At 54.5% G+C, this 18985-nt stretch overlaps 1 protein-coding gene across 1 annotated transcript in view; it reads left to right on the top strand.

Annotated features, from left to right (window-relative positions):
* The first annotated feature begins 393 nt into the window (after positions 1 to 393).
* Positions 394 to 18985, top strand: part of Creb3l1 (cAMP responsive element binding protein 3-like 1) — a 37890-nt gene continuing 19298 nt past the window's right edge. Inside the window, exon 1 of the mRNA XM_013029974.1 lies at positions 394 to 979. Coding sequence (XP_012885428.1) covers positions 878 to 979 — 102 coding nt within the window. The 5' untranslated portion in view covers positions 394 to 877. The remainder of the gene's footprint in view (positions 980 to 18985) is intronic.

Genomic DNA, 18985 nt, shown 5'->3' with positions numbered 1-18985 from the left:
GGAGGAAACTTGGGAGCTGAATGATGCCAGATAACTCTTTAGAAGCTGGAAAAAAAAAATGCTCTGTTGATCTGTTGAGGAGCCTGAGAAATTGATTCCCTGTCTTTAGACTCCCTTAAAGAGTTCAGGAATTTAGCATAAATCTGGAAAAATGGAACTAACTCAGCTCCCTCATCATCATCAACTTATAGTCTGGTGAAATGGTGAAGCCTTCACCAACAGATGCAGAGGTTCTGGGAACAGACTAACCAAGTTCTGAGTACAGACAACCAAGGAAGGGCAGGTTGCTGATGTCTCTTTAAAAGAGGAGGGGCGGTCCCCGAGCCACACCTTTTTCCATTAATGAGATCGTGAATATTGATGAGGGGGCGTGACCCTCCCGGCCGGGCTTCCCAGCTCGGGGTTCCCAGTTCTGCAGACAGCCAAGTGACAGAAGCGGTGCCGGGGGGAGCGCGGAGGGCGCGGAGCGGCCGGCAGCCACCCAGTCTCGGGGGAGCGTTCAGCTCCCCCGCCCCCGGCTCCCACCCGGTCCGGGGGGCCCCTCAAAGCCTCGGCCCCACCCCCCGGGCTCCCCATGGAAGCCAGCTGCGCCCCGAGAGGAGTCGGAGGAGGAGTGGGCTAAATGCCCACCGTGCACCCGGGGCCCCCGAGCTCAGCTCGCTCGGCCTCGCAGCGCTAAGCCCCCCCCCGGCCGCGCCCCCCGACCCCGGGCCGCGCCCCCCGACCCCGGGCCGCGCCGCCTCCGCCCGCCCCTCCCTCGGGGCCCGCCCGGGACCGGCCCCGCCGCGTTCGGGCCGGAGCTCGGGGCTGGGCTCAGCGGCCGCCCTGGAGTGAGCGAAGCCCAGCCAGCCGAAGGGGATCCCCGAAGTCCGCCGCGATGGACGCGGTCCTGGACCCCTTCCCAGCTGACAGGCTGTTCCCCGGGTCCAGCTTCCTGGACTTGGGGGACCTGAACGAGTCGGATTTCCTCAACAATGCGGTAAGAGGAAGGGGCTCCCTCCCCGCCGCGCCGCTCGGCGCCCCTCTTTGAGGGCCCCCGAAAGACCCGCCTACCCGGCGTTTGGGCAGTAGTGGGGGAGCTCGGCGCGGGGTCTCCCGGAGGGACCCGTGAGGGAAGCTCGGAGATTTGGGGACCAGATCCTCGACACTCCCCCATCCAACCCGGAGCCTGCACCCGAGTTGCGCAGCTGGCGCCGGTGCGCGCCGCTCCGGGGGTCTCGGTCTCCAGGGAAAGGGGGCGTCCCGGCGTCGGGGCGGCCGGACCCTGGAAGATGGGCTCTGGCTCCCTCCCCAGCCGCGGCTTCTAGCACCCTACACCCACCTCAGCGGCAAAGTGGGGGCGCCCTTCCCTGTGCCCCCTTAGGGCCTCGGCGGCTCCTGGATAGGATCTCCGCTTGGGGGCGCTCGGGGGCGCGTTCAGAGGGCCAGAAGCCGACGCTGCTGGGGGTGGGGGGGGCAGAGCCAGACCCAGAACCCGACCCTCCGGGGAGCAGGCCCAAGACCCCCGGAGAGGGTCCGGGGCCGGGGGTCGCTGCACGGTCGCTCCGATGGGAGGCGGGGCCTTGCTCTCCGTCTGTGCGCGTCCAGGTCGCTTTGCAACCTGCCTGAGTCTCGATCTCGGGTCTTGGGTTCGATGACTTCCTCCCCTTCCCTCCCACCCCCCCCCATCATCCCCGTGGTTTCGTGGGCTGTCTCGTCTTTTTTTTTCTTACGTGGCTCGCTCTCTCTCATTTCCTTCTTCCCTCCCTCCACAGGCTCAGCCCGAAGGCCTAGATAGGGGAGGGGCTCCCTAAAGGAGGAAATATTTGGGTTCTAAATGGCCTGGGGTGGGGGTGGGGGGAACATGGGCTGCTCGAGGAAATCTAATGGGATCCCCCATGCTGTGCACCACCGTTGTGCATGCACACATGCACGCATGCACACAGACACACACACAGTGGGTCAGCATAAGAGGATCTTCACCTGCCTGGCCTCTTTCTCCAGGGACCTAGAAAAACTTAGCCAGGCAAAAGCCAAGTCCCTGGAGGACTCCTGTGTCTTGTTCCCATTTAAACTGCCCCAGGTGGCTAGACTCACATGGGGGCCCACTCCAAGGGCCTGGTGTCTGAGGCAGGGAGGCTGGGGTGAGGGTCTCCCCATTGTCCATTACACAGCTCACCACTGTCACCTGCTCTCTGAGGAAGGCCCCTCCTCAGACGGACAGGCCAAGGAAATTGGGAGTCAGGAACAGGGAGGGTTGATCTCTAGTCCTGCTTCTGCTTTGCCTGGGGACTTGGGTTATACTTCCAGCTTCCTACCCAGCCTCAGTTTCTTTGTCTGTACAATGGGGGAAAGGATAGCTGGAGTTTTTCCCATGGATGGTTCTAGCACTGTTCCTAGGAATAAAGTAACCACACTCCCTTCTTAGAGCTGGTAGAGGATTCTGATCACTGGGCCTTCCCTCAGCCTCTGGCAGCTCTGAGCTGAGCTTTCTTCTGAATGAACTCTTCTGCCTGCACCGCATCCCCAGCTGCTCCTCTGGGCCTTGGTCCAGGGCAGGAAAGAAGTCCTGATCAGCCGTGGTGTACAGCACTGGGCCACAGGGGGGAGGGAAAGCTCTACTGGGGTATGCTGCTCTCTGGACAAGGGGCTCTGTTTGGGGGACAGGAAAGAGTATCTAAGGAGACAGAAAGATCTCCTGGGCTGGGGAGTGGGACATATAAGACTTCTGTCTATACTTATGCCACCAACCAAGTGGTAATCGAGAACAAGTGATTTCTTCTTCAGGCTTTGGTTTCCTTGAGGGAAAAGTGGGGGACATCAGGGCCTTCACCTATAGCATTGTTCTGGAGATTCGATGAGAAAACTGAGAAATGTGGAGATGACTGTAACATGAGTCCTGGTTTATAAGACACTGTAGCTGACTGACTTGTCTCAGACTCTGGATGGGCTGGCAGTGAGAACCAATCATCAGCCAGGAATTGCTATGTTACCTTAAGCAAGTGACACTCCTTCTCTGGGCTTTCCATTTCATGGAATAAAGAAGGGAAGGGGTGGGTGTGGAGGATGGAGAGTTATATATTCACAATGCTTCCTAAAACATCTCCATGCAAGCCATAAAGTCCTGTGTGTGCCTTGCTGTGCTAAAAACAAAACTTAAAATGCAAAAGTTCCTTTGACTGTAGCTCCGAAAGAAGGGTGAGCTCCCTTGGACAGAGCAGGAAGTCAAGCAGGTGTGTGTGCAGGTGGCCCTGGGCTTGCCTTTCTGCTGTGTGGAGGCCGGATTGGCGGCCGTCCTGGCTGTGTGATTCTCAGACACATCCTCCAAAGGGGGCTGCCCTTCCTGCCAGCTGTGGAGGCCTTACCCTGCCCAGCCCTACGCTCCCAACATCCCTGTCCTGGAACCCTCCATCCACTGTGCCCTGTGGTCTTTCAGCCCCATGGCTGAACTTACAAGAGAGAATCTGGGCTCAGAGAGCTGGGACAAAGGGCCAGAGCAGGAGACGGTAAAGGCTGTAGAAATGGACTTGAGGTCTCTGTCTTACCCCTTCCTATGCATTCTCTGCCTGAGGGGAAGGGATGACTAGTTTCTCAAGAAGTTACTGGTTGGGGAGCTTGAGCAGCCCCAGCTGGGCAGTGTGGGGAGAAGGGGGGAGAGAGGAGGAAGAAGAAGAAGAGGAAAAGTTCTGTTGTCTCAGAGGGGAGCAGCAGGAAGCTGCAAGGATGTTTGCCCAGCGGCACCCATTCACCTCCCAGCAGCTGGGACTCAGGGGCCAGCCCAGAGGAAGGGGGGGCGGTGCAGCTATGGAGCTAAGGCTGACTAAAGCTTCCACATCCCCAGCCTGGTTTTCTCCTGCTAACTGGGGGAGCAGAGAGTGACCCCCACCCTCAGGTTTTGGAGGATTTAGGAAGATTAGAGAAGCATGTGTGCTTGGATGTGCCTGTGTGGGTGGGCCTTTTATAGCCTTCCTCAGGGGAGGTGTGTTCGCACGCACATGTGTGTGTGTGTGTGTGTGTGTGTGTTTAAACTGTCACCAACAGGAAAGAGGACACAAGAGCTAAATGCTGGACTGAGTAAAATCCACTAGGAAAGAATGAAGAAAATCACGAAGGGAGCTCACACCCCAGTTCAGAGCTCCTATTCAAAAGAACAGTGCCCCAGACACTCCTACATCAAAACACGGAGTTCTGAACAGGGTTTTGTTTCATTTTGTGTCTGCTTCTGCTGTAGAGGAAACACGCTCCTGAGGACAGGGGCTTCCTCTCCTCTCTCCCTCTCTCCCTTTCCCCCTCTCCCCATCTCTCCTCTTTCTCCTTCAGTTAAGCACTGATAAATGGATGAATGAAGATGAAGCCAGGAAAGGGTGCTAAGGCCTACCTACCTATTCCAGCCATTAGGGTCCTGCAGCCCACACTGGATCTAGGATTCAGGAGGCGTTTTCCATAGCTTCTAATACAGTGAGCCATCCCCGTACTGAGACACAGGTCCCTGCAGCCATTGGTCTGGGACAATCTAGAGCTAGCTGACATATAGGGAACTTGAATTTTTGGCATAGACTTTACTCCGGAGCCTCACTCTGGAGATTCCATCCTCCTTAGTTTCTTTTTTTTCCGGATTGCTCTAGGACTACTGAATCTAGACCTATCCAGCTTTAACTAAGTCTTCTCCAGTCCTGCCCCAGGGCCTTGACACATGCTGTCCTTACTTACCATTTGGAATGTTTTCCCTCAAGTTCTCTCCATCTCAGACTCCTGGTCTCAACTCAGATGCCATCTGTGTGGAGAACCCTCCCCAACCACCTCAAATGTGATTTCTCTTCTCCCCCGCCCCCTCCGTTATTTTCTCTCTCCATTCTTTGTTTCTTCACAGACTTTATCCCAGCTTATTTTATTGGCTTTTTAAAAAAAAATCTATTTCCTCTGTGAGAAAGTTCCATTAGAGCTGAGACCATATCAATTTTGCACATTACCATAATCTTCACATATATCATGTCACAAAATTGGTGCTGGATGGAGTAAAACTCTACCATAATGCAATAAGGTAAGTCTACAGTTTCCCAATTATGGAAAATATGGAGTTGTGTTTTTGTGGGGTCAGTGCAAAGCAGTACATTTCCGGTGTCTACACTTGTTCCTAGGAACTGTTGTTCCTACCTGGTTGAGTTCCACAGGCCAAGCTGAAAGCCCCAAAGGTGCAGGGGCAGCTGCTGCTGTCCCAGCCCCACAGAGAAGAGAAGTTTGCCCTCTGCACTTGTAATGAGCCTGGGTACAGGGCAGGAGTGCGGCTTCTGTCTGTTGTAGAAGCGTGTGCTTTATTTAAGCAGTCATATTTGTAGAGAAACTTACCTTAGCTGCATAGTCCTTGGAGGCAAAGGGAAAAGTATTTTTAAAGAACAACAACAAAACATACCCAAGGCTCAGGAAGTGTTCTGTCATCTGGGCATGGTGTAGGGCACCTGTAATCCCTGCTACTCAAGAAGATCAAGCTTGGTTTGAGGCCATCTAGGCAAAAAGTTAGCAAGAATCCATCCTAACAAACAAACAAGCCAGATGTGGTGACACATCTGTCATTGGGATTGCATGGAAGCTATAGGCAGGAAGACTGAGGCTCTAGCTAGTAGAGAGTAAAGCAAAAAAAAAAAAAAGTCTGGGGGTGTGGCTCCTGTGATAAAGTGCTTGCCTAGTTAGTTAGCAGAAGGCCCTGAGTTTAAACTCCAGTACTGAAAAAAACAAAGTACTCTGATAGCTGGTTGCTGCTGGCTTAGGCCTGTAATCCTACCTACTCAGGAGGCTGCTATTTGAGGATCACAGTTCAAAGCCAGACTGGGCAGGAAAGTCTGTGAGACCCATCTCCAGTTAAGCACCAAAAAGCTAGAAGTACAGCTGTGGCTCAAGTAGTAGAGTACTTGCCTTGAGTGAAAAAAAAGCTCAGGGACAGCACCCAGGCCCTGAGTTCAATCTCCAGCCCTGAAGATGACAGCTGGGTCCCACAGCAATTCCATCTGCTCCTCATATAAGTTGGGAGGCCCCCCCTTCTCTGGAGGAAGACCCTCCCTCATTCATGAAAGCACACACCCATTCCTTCAATAACAGAGTACCAAGGGGGGCATCTTTACAGGGGCCATGCATCTGTTCATCCATCTATCCATCCACCCATCCACTGACTAAATAAATATCTCCAAGGACCCCATCACTCTAGTAGCTATAGCTGTTTTGGGGAACCCCTTCGTCTAGTGTGGCAATGAGGAAACAAAGGCCTGGAAAGGGAAAGGGAATATGTCTGAGGTCACAGGACAAGCTAAGGAAACAATCTTGACCAGTGACCAGGGCACTGCAGGTAAAGGAGAGCCTGGGGGGAGGGGCAGGCTCATGTCTGACCCCCTCTGACCCCTGAGGCACAGCCTGAGAGCTACCTCCTGGCTCCCCTCAGGGGCCTGAAGGGCCCTTGTCACGCCTTCCCTGCTTTCATTTTTGTTATTCTTTTGGAAAGGGATGAGTGGGAGTGGCTGCTGCTGTCCAGCTGTTAGGTCAGACCACACCTCCGGGCCCAGATGTGTCAGCCCCACAGTGATGGCTGAAATGGTTTCTGGGCCAAGGAAGCAGCACGAGAGCTGGGTCCCTAGAGAGCTGGGGGAGGAGACACACTGTCCCTGACGCCAGGTCTTTTGGTGCCTTTACTGCCCCTCCTATTCGACTGTCAAGGTGACCTTGTTGAAGATGTGGCAAGTCCAGGCTGCAGGGATCAAGATCTTTGGCTTTCCAAGAAAATCAGTCCCTCTAATGTATTTGCTTCTGTCTGAGGTCTGAGGTCCCACTTCACTGGGAACAGACATTCCTACCTCCATCTTGCCCCAGTCCCGGTCCAGTAACCTGCCACTGGCTCTGGCTTTCCCTGGCCTGCTGGGGGTGGAGGGGGTTACATAGCATTCCAGCCAGAGCCGTGCTCCACCCAGATCACCCTCCTCCATCCTGCCCCCTGGAGCGCAGGGACTTCCAGAAGAACAGCCAGTTCTCTAGCATCTGGAGTTGGTTTCTTGAGGGAGGGTCAAGGGCAAGCCAGGTCCTGGATCGAGATGCTCCGGGAGGGCCTTGGTACCAGGACAGAGAACAAAGGTGCAAGTTCTCCAAAGAGCCAGAGCTCAGCAATGGGGTGAGCATGAGACAAAAGGAGGGGTTTGGGGGGACTGTCCAGGTGCCCTGAGGATGGGTGTGATCAATGTACACAAGGCCCTCTGATACCCAGTACCTGACAGTGCCCTGCTGGAAATGGTAAAGCTCACATCAGAACAGAAGTGGAGGGAACCAGCTTTTTGGTGCTTCTCTCCTCCCTCCAGGGTTCCTTCCTGAGTCTGCTTTCTCATCTTACAAGGGACAGCAGGGACTATATGTGTGCCTGCCCTGCCTGCTGGGATGTCTTGGCCACTTGGGGAGATGGTACTGAAGTGGCCTCAGAGAAACTTTCTGTGACCTCTGGTTGACTCAGAGTCCCCAGGGTCTGCTCCATCATGGCATCCCCGCTCCCCCCCCCCACTCCGTAGTTAATACTGTTTCCCCTTCTGTCTCCCATTCAGGGAGAGTAGCTAGAAAGCCAGGTTTGTTTCCTTCTTCTTGGGGACAGAGAACTAAGGAGATGAATGAATGGATAGGTAGAAGGAAATATGGGTGGAAGGTTAAGTGGATGGGGTGATGGAAGAATGAATAGGAAAGTCGGTGGGTAAGTGTGGGTAATGGCTGGGCACTGGTGGCTCACACCTGTAATCCTACCTACTCAAGAGGCTGAGATCTGAAGATCTCAGATGCCCAGCCCAGGCAGGAAAGTTTGTAAGATCCTTATTTCTTACTTTGCCACCAAAAAAGCTGGAAGTAGAGCTGTGGCTCAAGTGGTAGAGTGAAAAAGCTAAGGGACAGTGCCCAGATCCTGAGTTCAAGCCCCAGGATCAGCACCCAGAAAAAGTATACAAAGTATGCTCAAAGACAAAGAAATCAAAGCTGGTGCCAGTGCTTGTAATCCCAGCTACTCAGAACTCTGGGATCTGAGGATCACAGTTCAAAGCCAGCCCAGGCAGGAAAGTCAGTGAGACTCTTATCTCCAGTTAGCCACCAGAAAACCAGAAGTGTGGCACTGTGGCTCAGAATGGTAGAACACTTGCCTTGCCCAGTTGAAGTACCACCACCAACCAAAAACAAAAACCAGTCAGGCACTGGTAGCTCACGCTTGTAATCCTAGCTACTCAGGAGGCTGAGATCTGAGGATCTTGGTTCAAAGCCAGAAGTGGTGCTATGGTTCAAGTGGTAGAACACTAGCCTTGAGCTGAAGAGCTCAGGGACAGCACCCAGGCCCAGAGCTCAAGCCCCACAACTGAAAATAAATAAATAAAGGCATATTGTATTAATTCACTTATGCATTCATTTGCTCTTTCATTCACTGAAATAGTGAATCGTAAACTAAGCTCCTCCTTTACCTTTCACTTTATCATGATGACTTTCTCTAGTATGAAATACCAAAGGACCAGAGGTGCGGCTCAAGTGGTAGAGCACCAGATATGAGCAAACAAGCTAAGCAAGAAGTTGAGACCCTGCATCTCAACCTAGCTACTGTACTAGCACACACATTAAAAAAAACTCATATTATGAAATGCTATTATAATGTGTCTATGGTCTCAGAAGTACAATAAAGTAGATATCTGAGGATTTGCTATCCAGCTTAAGAAACAGACCCAGCTCTGAGTATCTAGAGGGGTAGCACCTAAACCTACCCATTCTGGGGAAGATTTGGGCCAGGAAAGTACTGAGACTAAATACCACTCCCCAGCCCAACCTGAGCATCCTGGAAGTCCCGGAGTCAGATGGCCGAGAGCTGGGCAAGCACTAAGGAAGAGGGCTGGGCCACTTCTGGGGTGGGCCCGGGACGAAATGCCCTTCTCCCCACTTGCCATCTGTGTGAGCCATGGCAGGTGTCAGGCCCATGTCGGGCACTTGTTTCTTCATGCTAACAGTAGGGAAGTCAATGAAACTGCTGCTGCTTTTATTCCAATTACTATCACTGCCTAAAAGGAAGCCCTTGCTGAGCTGGAACACAGGATCTTGCTTTTCCACCCATCTGATGTCTCTGGAGGTGGAAAACCATTCTAATTTAGGTAAAGCCAAACGCAAAAGACAAAAACAGAAACAGAAACACCTGTGTCTGTGTGTGTCAGGGGAGAGGAAAGAGCAAAACTGGATTTGGGTGTGGCACTGAATAGACCCATATTTTGCACCTGGCCCTCCTTGTATAGGTGCTCAGAGTGGCCAGCAGGATCAATCCTTCAGCTGCAGTGTCATCACAGGTTCTCAAAACACAGGCTCTGCAGTCCTGGGTTCAAATGTGTCTGGACCACGCTCTCAGGGCACGCGCTGGCATCACGCTTCACTTGTTTGTGCTGCCATTTCCCGATGCATACAGGGAGGGCCCTGCTCTAATGAGGTCCTGCATGCAAGGAACTAGAGCAGTGCCTAGCACATAAATCCTTTCTTTTTGGGGGGCGGTGTGGAGTGGGTGTGGTACTGGGATTTGAACTCAGGGCTTTATACTTGCTAGGCAGGTGTTCTACCTCTTGAGCCCTGCCCCCTTCCCTTAGACTTTTTGTACTTTAGTTTTTGTTTTGTTTTGGCAGGGTCAAGGCTTGAACTTAGGGCCCCGTGCTTGCTCGGCTTGCTTGTTCAGATGGTGCTGTACCAGTTCAACCATGCCTCCAGCCATGCTTTTTGCTAGTTACTTTGGGGATAGGGTCTTGCAGACTTTTCTGCCTGTATCGTAGCCTTTCTGAATACCTTGGATTATAGGTATAAACCACCAGTACCCAGTGCTTTAATTATTTTTCAAGTAAGGTCCCTCTCCCTCTCCCTCCTCTGTCTCTCCCCTCCCTCCCTATCTCTCCTCTCCCCTTCCCCCTCTCCTCTCTCTCTCTCTCTCTCTCTCTCTCTCTCCTTCTCTCTCGCTTGCTCTCTCTCGCTCTCTCTCCTCAGAGGCTATCCCAGAACTTGGATACCTAGAGCCTCACATATAGTTGGGATCACACATGCACACCACCATGACTAGTTTATTGGTTGAGATGGGGAATGTGTGAACTTTTGGCCCAGGCTAGCCTCTAACTGAAATCCTCCTAAACTGGGCCTTCCAAGTAGCTGGAATTATAGGTATGAGCCATGATACCTGGGCTGTGAGCACCTACAGAGGGCTCAAGGATAAAATGCCTCCCAGATCCCTCAGGTTAATGCAATGTTCAAGACATGGTATTAACCACTGACCCAGCAGTCCACAAGTGCTGGGCTGGTATGGGAGGGCACAGGCTCTTTGGACTGGCTGAGGAGGGCAGCATGGAAGAAGAAGCATGCTGGGAGTTGAACCTTAGAGGATGGGAGAGTGGGCATGATGGAATAAGGGGCAAAGGCAGTGCAGGCGCAGGGCCTAAGCAAAGGCCCTGTGGTGGCCTTGCTCCTAGCTGGTTTAAGAAGCTGGGAGTGAGCAGTCTAACTGGGCTGAAGGAAGGGGAAGATGAGGAGGGTCCCTCTAGCTGTAGTGGTAGGTTGGGATCTGCTAGTACAAGCCTCGAATGCCATGCTGCCAAGGTAGCTGGGAGTTTTTTCAGTAGGTAAAGGGCAGGCAGTATTAGTTTTTGGTGGTGGTGTTTAGACACAGTGGTGGTCCCTGGCTCCTCTTAGCTATCTTGGTGCTAAGAAGTAGAGTGTCCATTAGGGGCATGTCAGTGATCAGTCATCTGGATATTCAGGAGAGACAGAATTGCATTGCTTTCCTAGAATCCCGGGCAGCCTGACCCCCGGGTGGCTCTGACTTGGATCAGGAGCGCCACTTCCCTCTGTCCCTTTCATTTGAGTATTCAGGGCAAGGCTGGCAAGTCTGTCTTTGAAGGGGGACAGGCTGCCCCTGTTTAGGGTTTCCTCACCCCTCTCATAGCTCAGGACTCCCCACTGTGGCAGAGATACCCCTCTTTCTTTCTTTCTTTCTTTCTTTTTGTCAGTTGTGGGGCTTGAACTCTGGGCCTAGGTACTGTCCCTCAGCTCTTCAGCTCAAGGTGAGCACTCCAGCACTTGAGCCACAGTGCCACTTCCGGTTTTCTGGTGGCTAACTGGAGATAAGAGTCTCACAGGCTGCCTTTAAACCTCGATCCTCAGATCTCAGCCTCCAGAGCAGCTAGGATGACAGGCGTGAGCCACCGGCCCCCGGTGAGATGTCCCTCTTAACCCCAGCAGCCTGTTCTCAGCCAAACCCAGCTCTCCCATCTCACTGCTGGTACAAGATACCCAGAGACTCCCTCACACAGAGAGGAGGCCCAGCTTGCCCTCTGCCGCCCCAGAGCTGTCACCCTTTCTCTCCAAGGCTGCAAATCAATTCCACATTTGGGATCTGGCATGTTCTGTCTCCTTGGAACTCTCTCCTCCCTGTTAACTCGGCTCCCTATCACCCTCCGCCCCGCACGGTCATCTCATGGGGTCTGCAGACAGAAGCATTCCTGCCCTTGACAACCCCTTCACATGCCAGAGGGGGCTGGGCTGCAGCAAAGGGACCAGAGGGACAGTGAACACCGGGCCGTTCCCTGGAGAGATGGGAAAGTAAGGGCCGAGGGGAGGGGCGGAGGCCCAGCCTGAGCCAGCAGATGCAGGGTGAGGGGGTTGGGGGTGGTGAGGAGAGCTGCGAGGTAGCTCCCAGCTCAGCACATTCCTGAGACATCTGGCCGGGCTGGAAGGGCCCCAGCTGGCCCGCAAGGCTGTGGCTCCAGCTTCTTCACTCTGTGATGTCAGTCAGGCCTCAGCTCCCCGTCTCAGAGCCCCACTGGCCTGGGGTTCAACTAGGGCTCATCTTCACTGAGCAAGAGAGGACGATGGAGGAATCACTGCCCCAGAGGCGATGGGGGCAGAGGAGGGGAGAGGGGTAGGATGGAGGACCAGGGACTTGACCCCCTGACTGACTCAAGGCAATTCTCCTTTGGACTCATACCAGCCCTTCCCTTCTTCTGGGAAGGGAGATGGAGACCAGAACAACCGGCCAAGGGGCTCCTTACCTTGGCTACGTCATCCTGGGCAAGTCCACTCCCCTCCCTGGCCCTCAAGCAGCTGTGGTCGTAAGAATACAACAGACCTTGCGCCCAGAGGCTTTTCACTCTGCACAGTATATTGTTTAAGACACTTAACATGTGTTCTCACATTTAATCCTCCTAGCTATCTGGTGTGAGAGATCCAAGTTTTCCCATTCAGCTAAGAGTGAGGCTCAGAGGGGTTAAGTCACTGGCCCAGGCTCATAGCACCTAGCAGAGCTGGGTTAGAAGCAGACATGTCTGCCACCCTCGATTCATTACAAATGGGCTTCTGTCATGAGGGAGGTGGACCTGATGGTGCTGTGGAATTGGAATCCTCCTTTCTTTTGGCCATCAATGTGGATCTTCAAGAAGGATGAGCATTAGTCACACACTGGGTGGGGGAAGGAGGCGGGAATCTTTGGGGGCTCCCCCTTCCCCAGGAGGCCCGGAGAAGTCAGGACCCCAGGGACTGGAGTCATCGCCTGATCCCCAGCTGAGCCCAGAGGCCCCACACCTTCCCTGAACGAAGGGAGTAAATAAGGAGAGAGAATACTACTTCTTCCAAAAATAAAACCTGAGGACAACTCAGACAGGCTGTGACCATAAGGAAGCCAGAGGCCGAATGCTGTATGTGCCGAGGAGAGGGAATTCTGGCCAGAGCTGGGCGGGAGGTTCCAGCCAAGGAAGGTCTTCCAGCTGGCCAAGGAGATGGGAGCAGCTCCGGCTGACTGGTCAGGGGGCCCTGGTTATATACCCTTAGGCCTCGCTGGGAACAGCTCCTCCAGCGCGGAGTGGGCTCTGTGCTTCCTAGGGAACTGGTTCCACGGGGCTGAAGAACAAAAAGAACTAGGGGAATGGGTACATGCAACCCAAGGGAGGAGCCGGGGAAAGGAGTCCAGGCAATGGAAACTGGCATCAGAGCAGGCTGGCATCAGTGCAGAATTTCAGGACTGTCAGTCCCAGAAGTTTTGCTATGGGAGAAAAGGGCTCCATCCATTGTTATCTCTCCGACACCTTCCTTCCTTTCCTCTCTCTTCATCTCTCCCTCTCCCTCCCTCCCTCCCTCTCTTCCTTCCCTTCTTCCTTCCTTCAGTCTGTCCATCTATCCAGTCAGCAAACAATGGAGACCCTCCCTAGCATTCTATTATATTAAGAATTGGATACAATTCAAGACAGAGGCAATCTGAGTGGCTCATTTCAAGCCACCCTAAGAAACTTGGACTCTTCTATGGGCAGTCAGGAGTCAGATGGATATTAGCAGGGGAATGGCATAGTCCTTAGGAGTTTTAGAAGAACCTTCTAAATGCAACTCTGGAGAAAAAAAATAGGCCGGAAGATGTGGATCTCTCTCTCCATAAATAGGGTAGGAACACCCTGAGTCAGAAAGTCTTTATCTGCAGAGCTGGGCACACAGTAGGTGCTTAGTAATGCTGACCGAATGTATGAGTGATGGATAAATGAAATACGATGGCTTGTCCTTATTCTCCAGAGGCCCAAGTGCCAGCCCTGGCACCTGGTTTCCAGTGTCCTGAGCTGTCCCACAGGGATCTTCTGGGCACCACATATGGACCAATGTCTCCGACAGGCAGACCATGAGCTGCTGTGTCCTTGATGGTGCCAGTCATAGCTAATCCCAGCTTTGGGCGGCGGCCCTCACTGCCATCGCTTCCTTCTGCCCAGACAGTGCCTGGCAAGGACCCCAGAGCTGAGCCCATAGCACAGGGGCCGCCTGCTCACAAGATGCCAAGAGTTGGCTGAGAGCCGGAGGGACTTGTAGCCTGGCCAGGGTAGGGTGACTAGTGTCAGGAGGGGAAACTAGAGGACTAAACTTCCAGGGCTGGGAGCTGCAGAGAAAACACACCCAGCATGGATCCTGCTCTGTACAGATGTGACCCGCAAGGCAGGGCACATGTATGTGCACATGCGTGTGCCCCTTTCCTTTTTCCCAACACATATTGACATACAAACAAAAAACCCTCATTCCTCACAATGACCCTCCTCCAGGGCCAACTGTCACGGTCCCAGCCTGCGGCTCCCATATCTCCTTTGCTAGGGCTCACAAAAGACTCAGTCCTCTCAGGCCCAAGGTGAGGTGCAGCCAGTTCTGTAACTGTGTGACATATTGCATGCATTTGTGTGAAACTGTGGCTCTGACCATGGGGGGAGGGAGCCTACATCTGGGGTGGCTGCACACGTGTGTGAATGTGTTTCCTGTGTTCTGTCTTTGTTTTTGCGGTTCTGGGATAGAGCCCTGGGCCTCTCACGTGCTCAACAAGTGTCTTACCTTTAAGCCACAAGTGTGCATAGTTGAGCTGGTGTCTGACCTTGTTGGACTTGTGTTTATGCCTTGCATTGTGCCCCCATATGAACTTGTGAGGGTGTGTACGTGTGATAGTGTCTGTGTAAGACACCTGCATGTGTAGATGTATATGTGTGTATGTATTGTTACTGAAGGGAGAATTTCTATGCAGAAAATGCTCCCAGCCCAGCTCTGTGTAGTGTGTGTCCACATGTGTTCACACACACACACACACACAAGCATTTCTGCTTACCTGGACTCAGGTCACATGGTTAATAGTTCCTGTAAGGAAAAAAATATGACCCCTCAGCTGCCATCTTCCCTGGGCCTGCAAGAAATGGAGAGAGAATGAGGCAAGAGATTGAAACAGTACAGTGCCCTCAGCCTCAAGCCTTTACCTTGTCCTGCTGGGCTGACTGACTTCCTGCCTTCTGGGGGCCAGAGAGGCCAAAAAGCCATTTTCTGCAGCTGTCCTGAATCTGGGGGACATACTAACCCATGAAGGCTTTGGGGTCCCGAGAGGAACATTTACAAGTTGAGTCTTGAAATGGGACCTGAGTCTGAGTCTGGCTTAAGGCAGACTGAGTCCAGATCTAAGAAGACAAATACTGGGTGTCTCAGGACAAGCCCTGCTCAGATACCTAGAAAGTGGGTCTGCTAACAGCTGGGACCTCTGTTTCCCTCCTTGGTTAACTGTGACTACACACACACACACACACACACACTTGTGTGTGTGTGTGACTCACACTGGTGGCCCTTCAGCCTGACATGGGGGCAATTTGCTAGTGACCACGAGGCAAGTAACTGTCCGGGAATGTGCTGGTCACTGTGTTTGGGGGAGAGGGGTGTCTGCGGCCTGCCTACCAGGGAGGCAAGGAGAAATAGTGGGAGGGCTTTCCTGATCTCAAGTTCACTCTCTTGGGAGGACTATTACTGCAGGGATTCCCACTATCCCTCAACCCACAGCTCAGCCTGGACCCATTCCCGTCTTTCCTTCCTGCCTCTCCCCAGCACACAGTGAGCTAGCCTGAGCCAGGGGAGCATAGGCGCCAGGGATGAGAGTGCAGATGTGGAGAAACTAGGATCTGAGGACAGGGCCCTGCCTCCAGGAGGACCCCACACACATACACACACGCCAGCAGATAGTTACATCCCCCCAGTTTTGCTCTATTTGTGCTGATTACAGTGGAGGGGACACGGAGAGGGGCGGGCACCAGCCCTATTAGTGCCCCAGCGAGCTCCCCTCTTCCCTACCAAGAACAGAGCCACCCTGCCCGCCCACCAGTGAGCCCCTGGGGTGAGACTACTGGAGGTTGAGAGCAAGGATCTGAGCTGGAAAAGCAGCCAGGAGGCTGGAAGGCCTGGGGGATGGCGAGCTGGAGGACTGGGGCCTGGAGGAGGGGGAGGGAGGAGGCTGGAGGACCAGGGGGCTGGAGGGGGGGGGCTCGAGCCAGGGAGGGAGGAGTGGGGGCGGGCGTAGCAGACCCTCCTTCCGTATTGGCTCCTCCTCGGGGGGGCGGGGCCGGGCTACCGAGAAGGGTCTCGGGACACCAAAGGACGGCCATCCCGGGCCTCAGCCCCAGACGTGGAGCCCCAGAACAGGCGGGACCACGAGAGTACGCACGCACGCACGCACGCACGCGCCCAGGGGCCTCGATCCCGCTCCGCGGGCTCCGGCGACCCCACCCCCCACCCCGGTCCACGCCGCCGCGGGCGTGGCTCGCAGCCTCCTCCCATTGGCCAGGAGCTCCGCGGGCCTCACCAATGAGCGAGCGGGATTCCGGCCGGGGGGGAGGGGGCGGGCCCGAGGGGCCGGGTTAACCCTGTGAGCGCCAGGCGGCGCGGCGGGGGGCGGACACCGCCCGGACGCGTCTCTGAACGTCAAGGGCAGGCACCTGAGCCCGGGCGCCGGGAGGCGGTGCTGCCCGGGGCCGGGGGGCGGCGCGGGGGGAAGGAGGGCGCGGATGTGCGAGCCGGGGAGCCGGCGCCGGCAGGGAGCTTGTACTGGCACGACTGTAGGAAAAAGTCTTTAATGAGGAGGGAAGCAAATCCGAACGCTTCCTTCTCGGGCTTCCCACCCCCGATGCCGCTCACCCCTGGTGGAAGCCCATCCACCCACCTCGGGTGGGTTGGCGCGCGAGCGTCGGCCGTCTGTGGACGCCTGGCCGCAGGCCTCTTTCCCAGCCCTTCCCGCCCCACCCTTCCAAAACAGTGTGTTAGTTTGGGATGAGGGACAAGAGGCCTGGCTGAAGCCGGGGAGGGCTGAACTAGAGTGGGCTTTCCAGGGAAGGGGGTACCCCGCAGCTAGGATAGAAACCACAAGGGGAACACACCCTTGAGCAGCCTCAGGGCCGCCAAGAACCCCTCTCTAGGCGTTACTCGTTCGCTGTGTGGCTTTAGGTAGATGGCTTTCCCTCTCTGGACCTCACTCTTCCCGCTAACAAATCATGGATCAGGAGCCCTCTCGGGTCCCTGGGCCTCTAAACCATCGCTGAGATGCTGGGAGAGCTAGGTGTCAGAAGCAAGTAGGCCAAGGATTAGAGTCCTTGGGGGCGGGGGGGGAGGGGGGAGAAGAGGTGAGCCTCGGCGTGATGGAACGGGCCCACTATCCACCCGGCACCCAAGGAAGCCCGGAGCAGAGAACATCTGAATGTCCTCCAGCCCCCCCCCCCGCCGCCCCTTGGCCGCCCTCCCCTTCTGCTTGGCTCCCACTGCGCTGGAAGCTTCAGGTCCTGCTGGGCTTTGGCTGCTACTTCCAGCAGGTGGGGTGGGGGGCTGCTCCCCCCCCCCAAGCGGGGCCAACTGGGCTCCCTTAGCAGGCCCCGGTGAGGGCAGCGCCAAGGGGAGGGGGCGGGGCAGCTCTGAGAAGTACCTGGTTCGTCATCCCGGAGCCAATGACCCCAGCCCCGTCTGGAGGAAGTGTCTCTCCTTTCCCAGGCCCCCGGGAAGGGGCTTGGCAAACGCTTATCATCATCGCCTGAGCAGCAGCTGCTGGAGAAATACCTTAGCGGCTGACTCACGGCCCTCCTGCCCTCGAGCCCCACCCCCCGCACCCGGCCCACGGCAGCCTGGGAAGCGTCCTACGGGGAGTGTTGGGAGATGGCGCCCCCAGCTGGGCAGGCCCGGCTCTGCAGAGGGCGTGGCCAGCACGGCCCTGGCTGCTAAACTGGCTGGCTGGCTGGATGGATGGATGGACAGATGAATGGAAGGAAGGAGGGGGCAGGGAGAGGGGGGTCGGAGAAGGAGTTACCCAATAAAGCACTAATGTCTGGGGATTGCAGTTGTCCCTGGAGACTTGATCTCCTGATACTGCCCGCACCCCAGGCACTGATGGACAGTTGATACAGTAGTGGTATTGTTCTCTAGGATGCAAGACCCTGGCCCTGCACCCCTATTTAATGAGTGTCCAAGCAGATAAACAAGACACAAACCTGCCCCCAAGGAGTTCACAGTCTAGCAGGAAACAGCAGTTCAAGCAGGAAAAGCTGTGTGGTTGTTGGGGAAGGGGTGGGCAATGCGGGATTGGGAGGACATCTCCCGTCTCTGCTTGCCTCCCTGGGGTTGGTTCGTGTCCTTAAACATGCTTGTCCTTAAACACTGGGTAATTACCTGAAATGATACAGGTGAGAGTGTTTTAGAAGGTGGCAAAGCATAACAGTGACAATGCCAGTGGCTCAGGCCTGTAATCCTAGCTACTCAGGAGGTTGAGATCTGAGGGTTGTGATTCGAAGCCAGCCTGGACAGAAAAAGACTATGAGACTCTCCTCTCCAAAAAGCCAGAAGTGAAATTGTGGCATCAGTGGCAGAGTGCTAGTCTAGGGGATGGGGGAAACTAAGGGACAGCCCAGCTCAGGATTGGCACCCCTCAAACGCATGCGTGCACACACACACACACACACACACACATACACACACAATAAGTTGAATGATTGCTTTTTGGCAGACCAGAAGTGGGAGGTTACCTGTCAGCAGTCTCTCAGGGCGATCCTCTCCTCTTGCTTTGTTTGGGGGAGAAAACCAAGCCACCACTCGCTCTGTTGGTTTCCAACTCAAGCCCAGAGTGTGGGCATGGCTGCGGTTTTCATAATGTTAATAACTAACAACCCTTGAGAACTCACTTCCTACTAGGTGCTCTCCTAAGCTCTGTAGAACTTTACTCATTTTATCCTCGTAAATCTTGTGACTAGTAAGCATCTGACCAACACTAGATCCTTATGACAATCCTATGGGGTAGGAACTGTTTTTGTTTTTCTTCCTTGAAGTACAGAGAACTTAAGAAATTTAGCCCAGAGTGACTGCTCCACAAAGATGGGTCCAAGTGGCCGTAGATCTTATTCGTAGACAGATAGCTTCTTTGCTTATCTGTGCTAAATTGAGACTGTTTCCTCTAGTCAGGGCCACAAAAGAAAGAAAGTGACTCTTGTCCAATCTCAGGAAGTTAGCCCTCACCCATGCAACCAGTGGAAATTGCCACCCCTTCCAATTACAAATGCAGTTATTCATAAAGTTCTTTTTTTGGCGGGGGGTCTGGTTGTGGGGCCTAGGCACTGTCCCTCAGCTCTTCAGCTCAAGGCTAGCGCTCTACCACTTGAGCCACAGCGCCACTTCCGGCTTTTTTCTTTTTGCTTATGTG

This window comes from Dipodomys ordii, unplaced genomic scaffold (genome assembly GCF_000151885.1).
Source record: "Dipodomys ordii isolate 6190 unplaced genomic scaffold, Dord_2.0 Scaffold125, whole genome shotgun sequence".
NCBI lineage: Eukaryota > Metazoa > Chordata > Mammalia > Rodentia > Heteromyidae > Dipodomys > Dipodomys ordii.
Note: the sequence above shows the minus strand (reverse complement) of the source record. Positions and strands in the feature narration are given on the sequence as shown.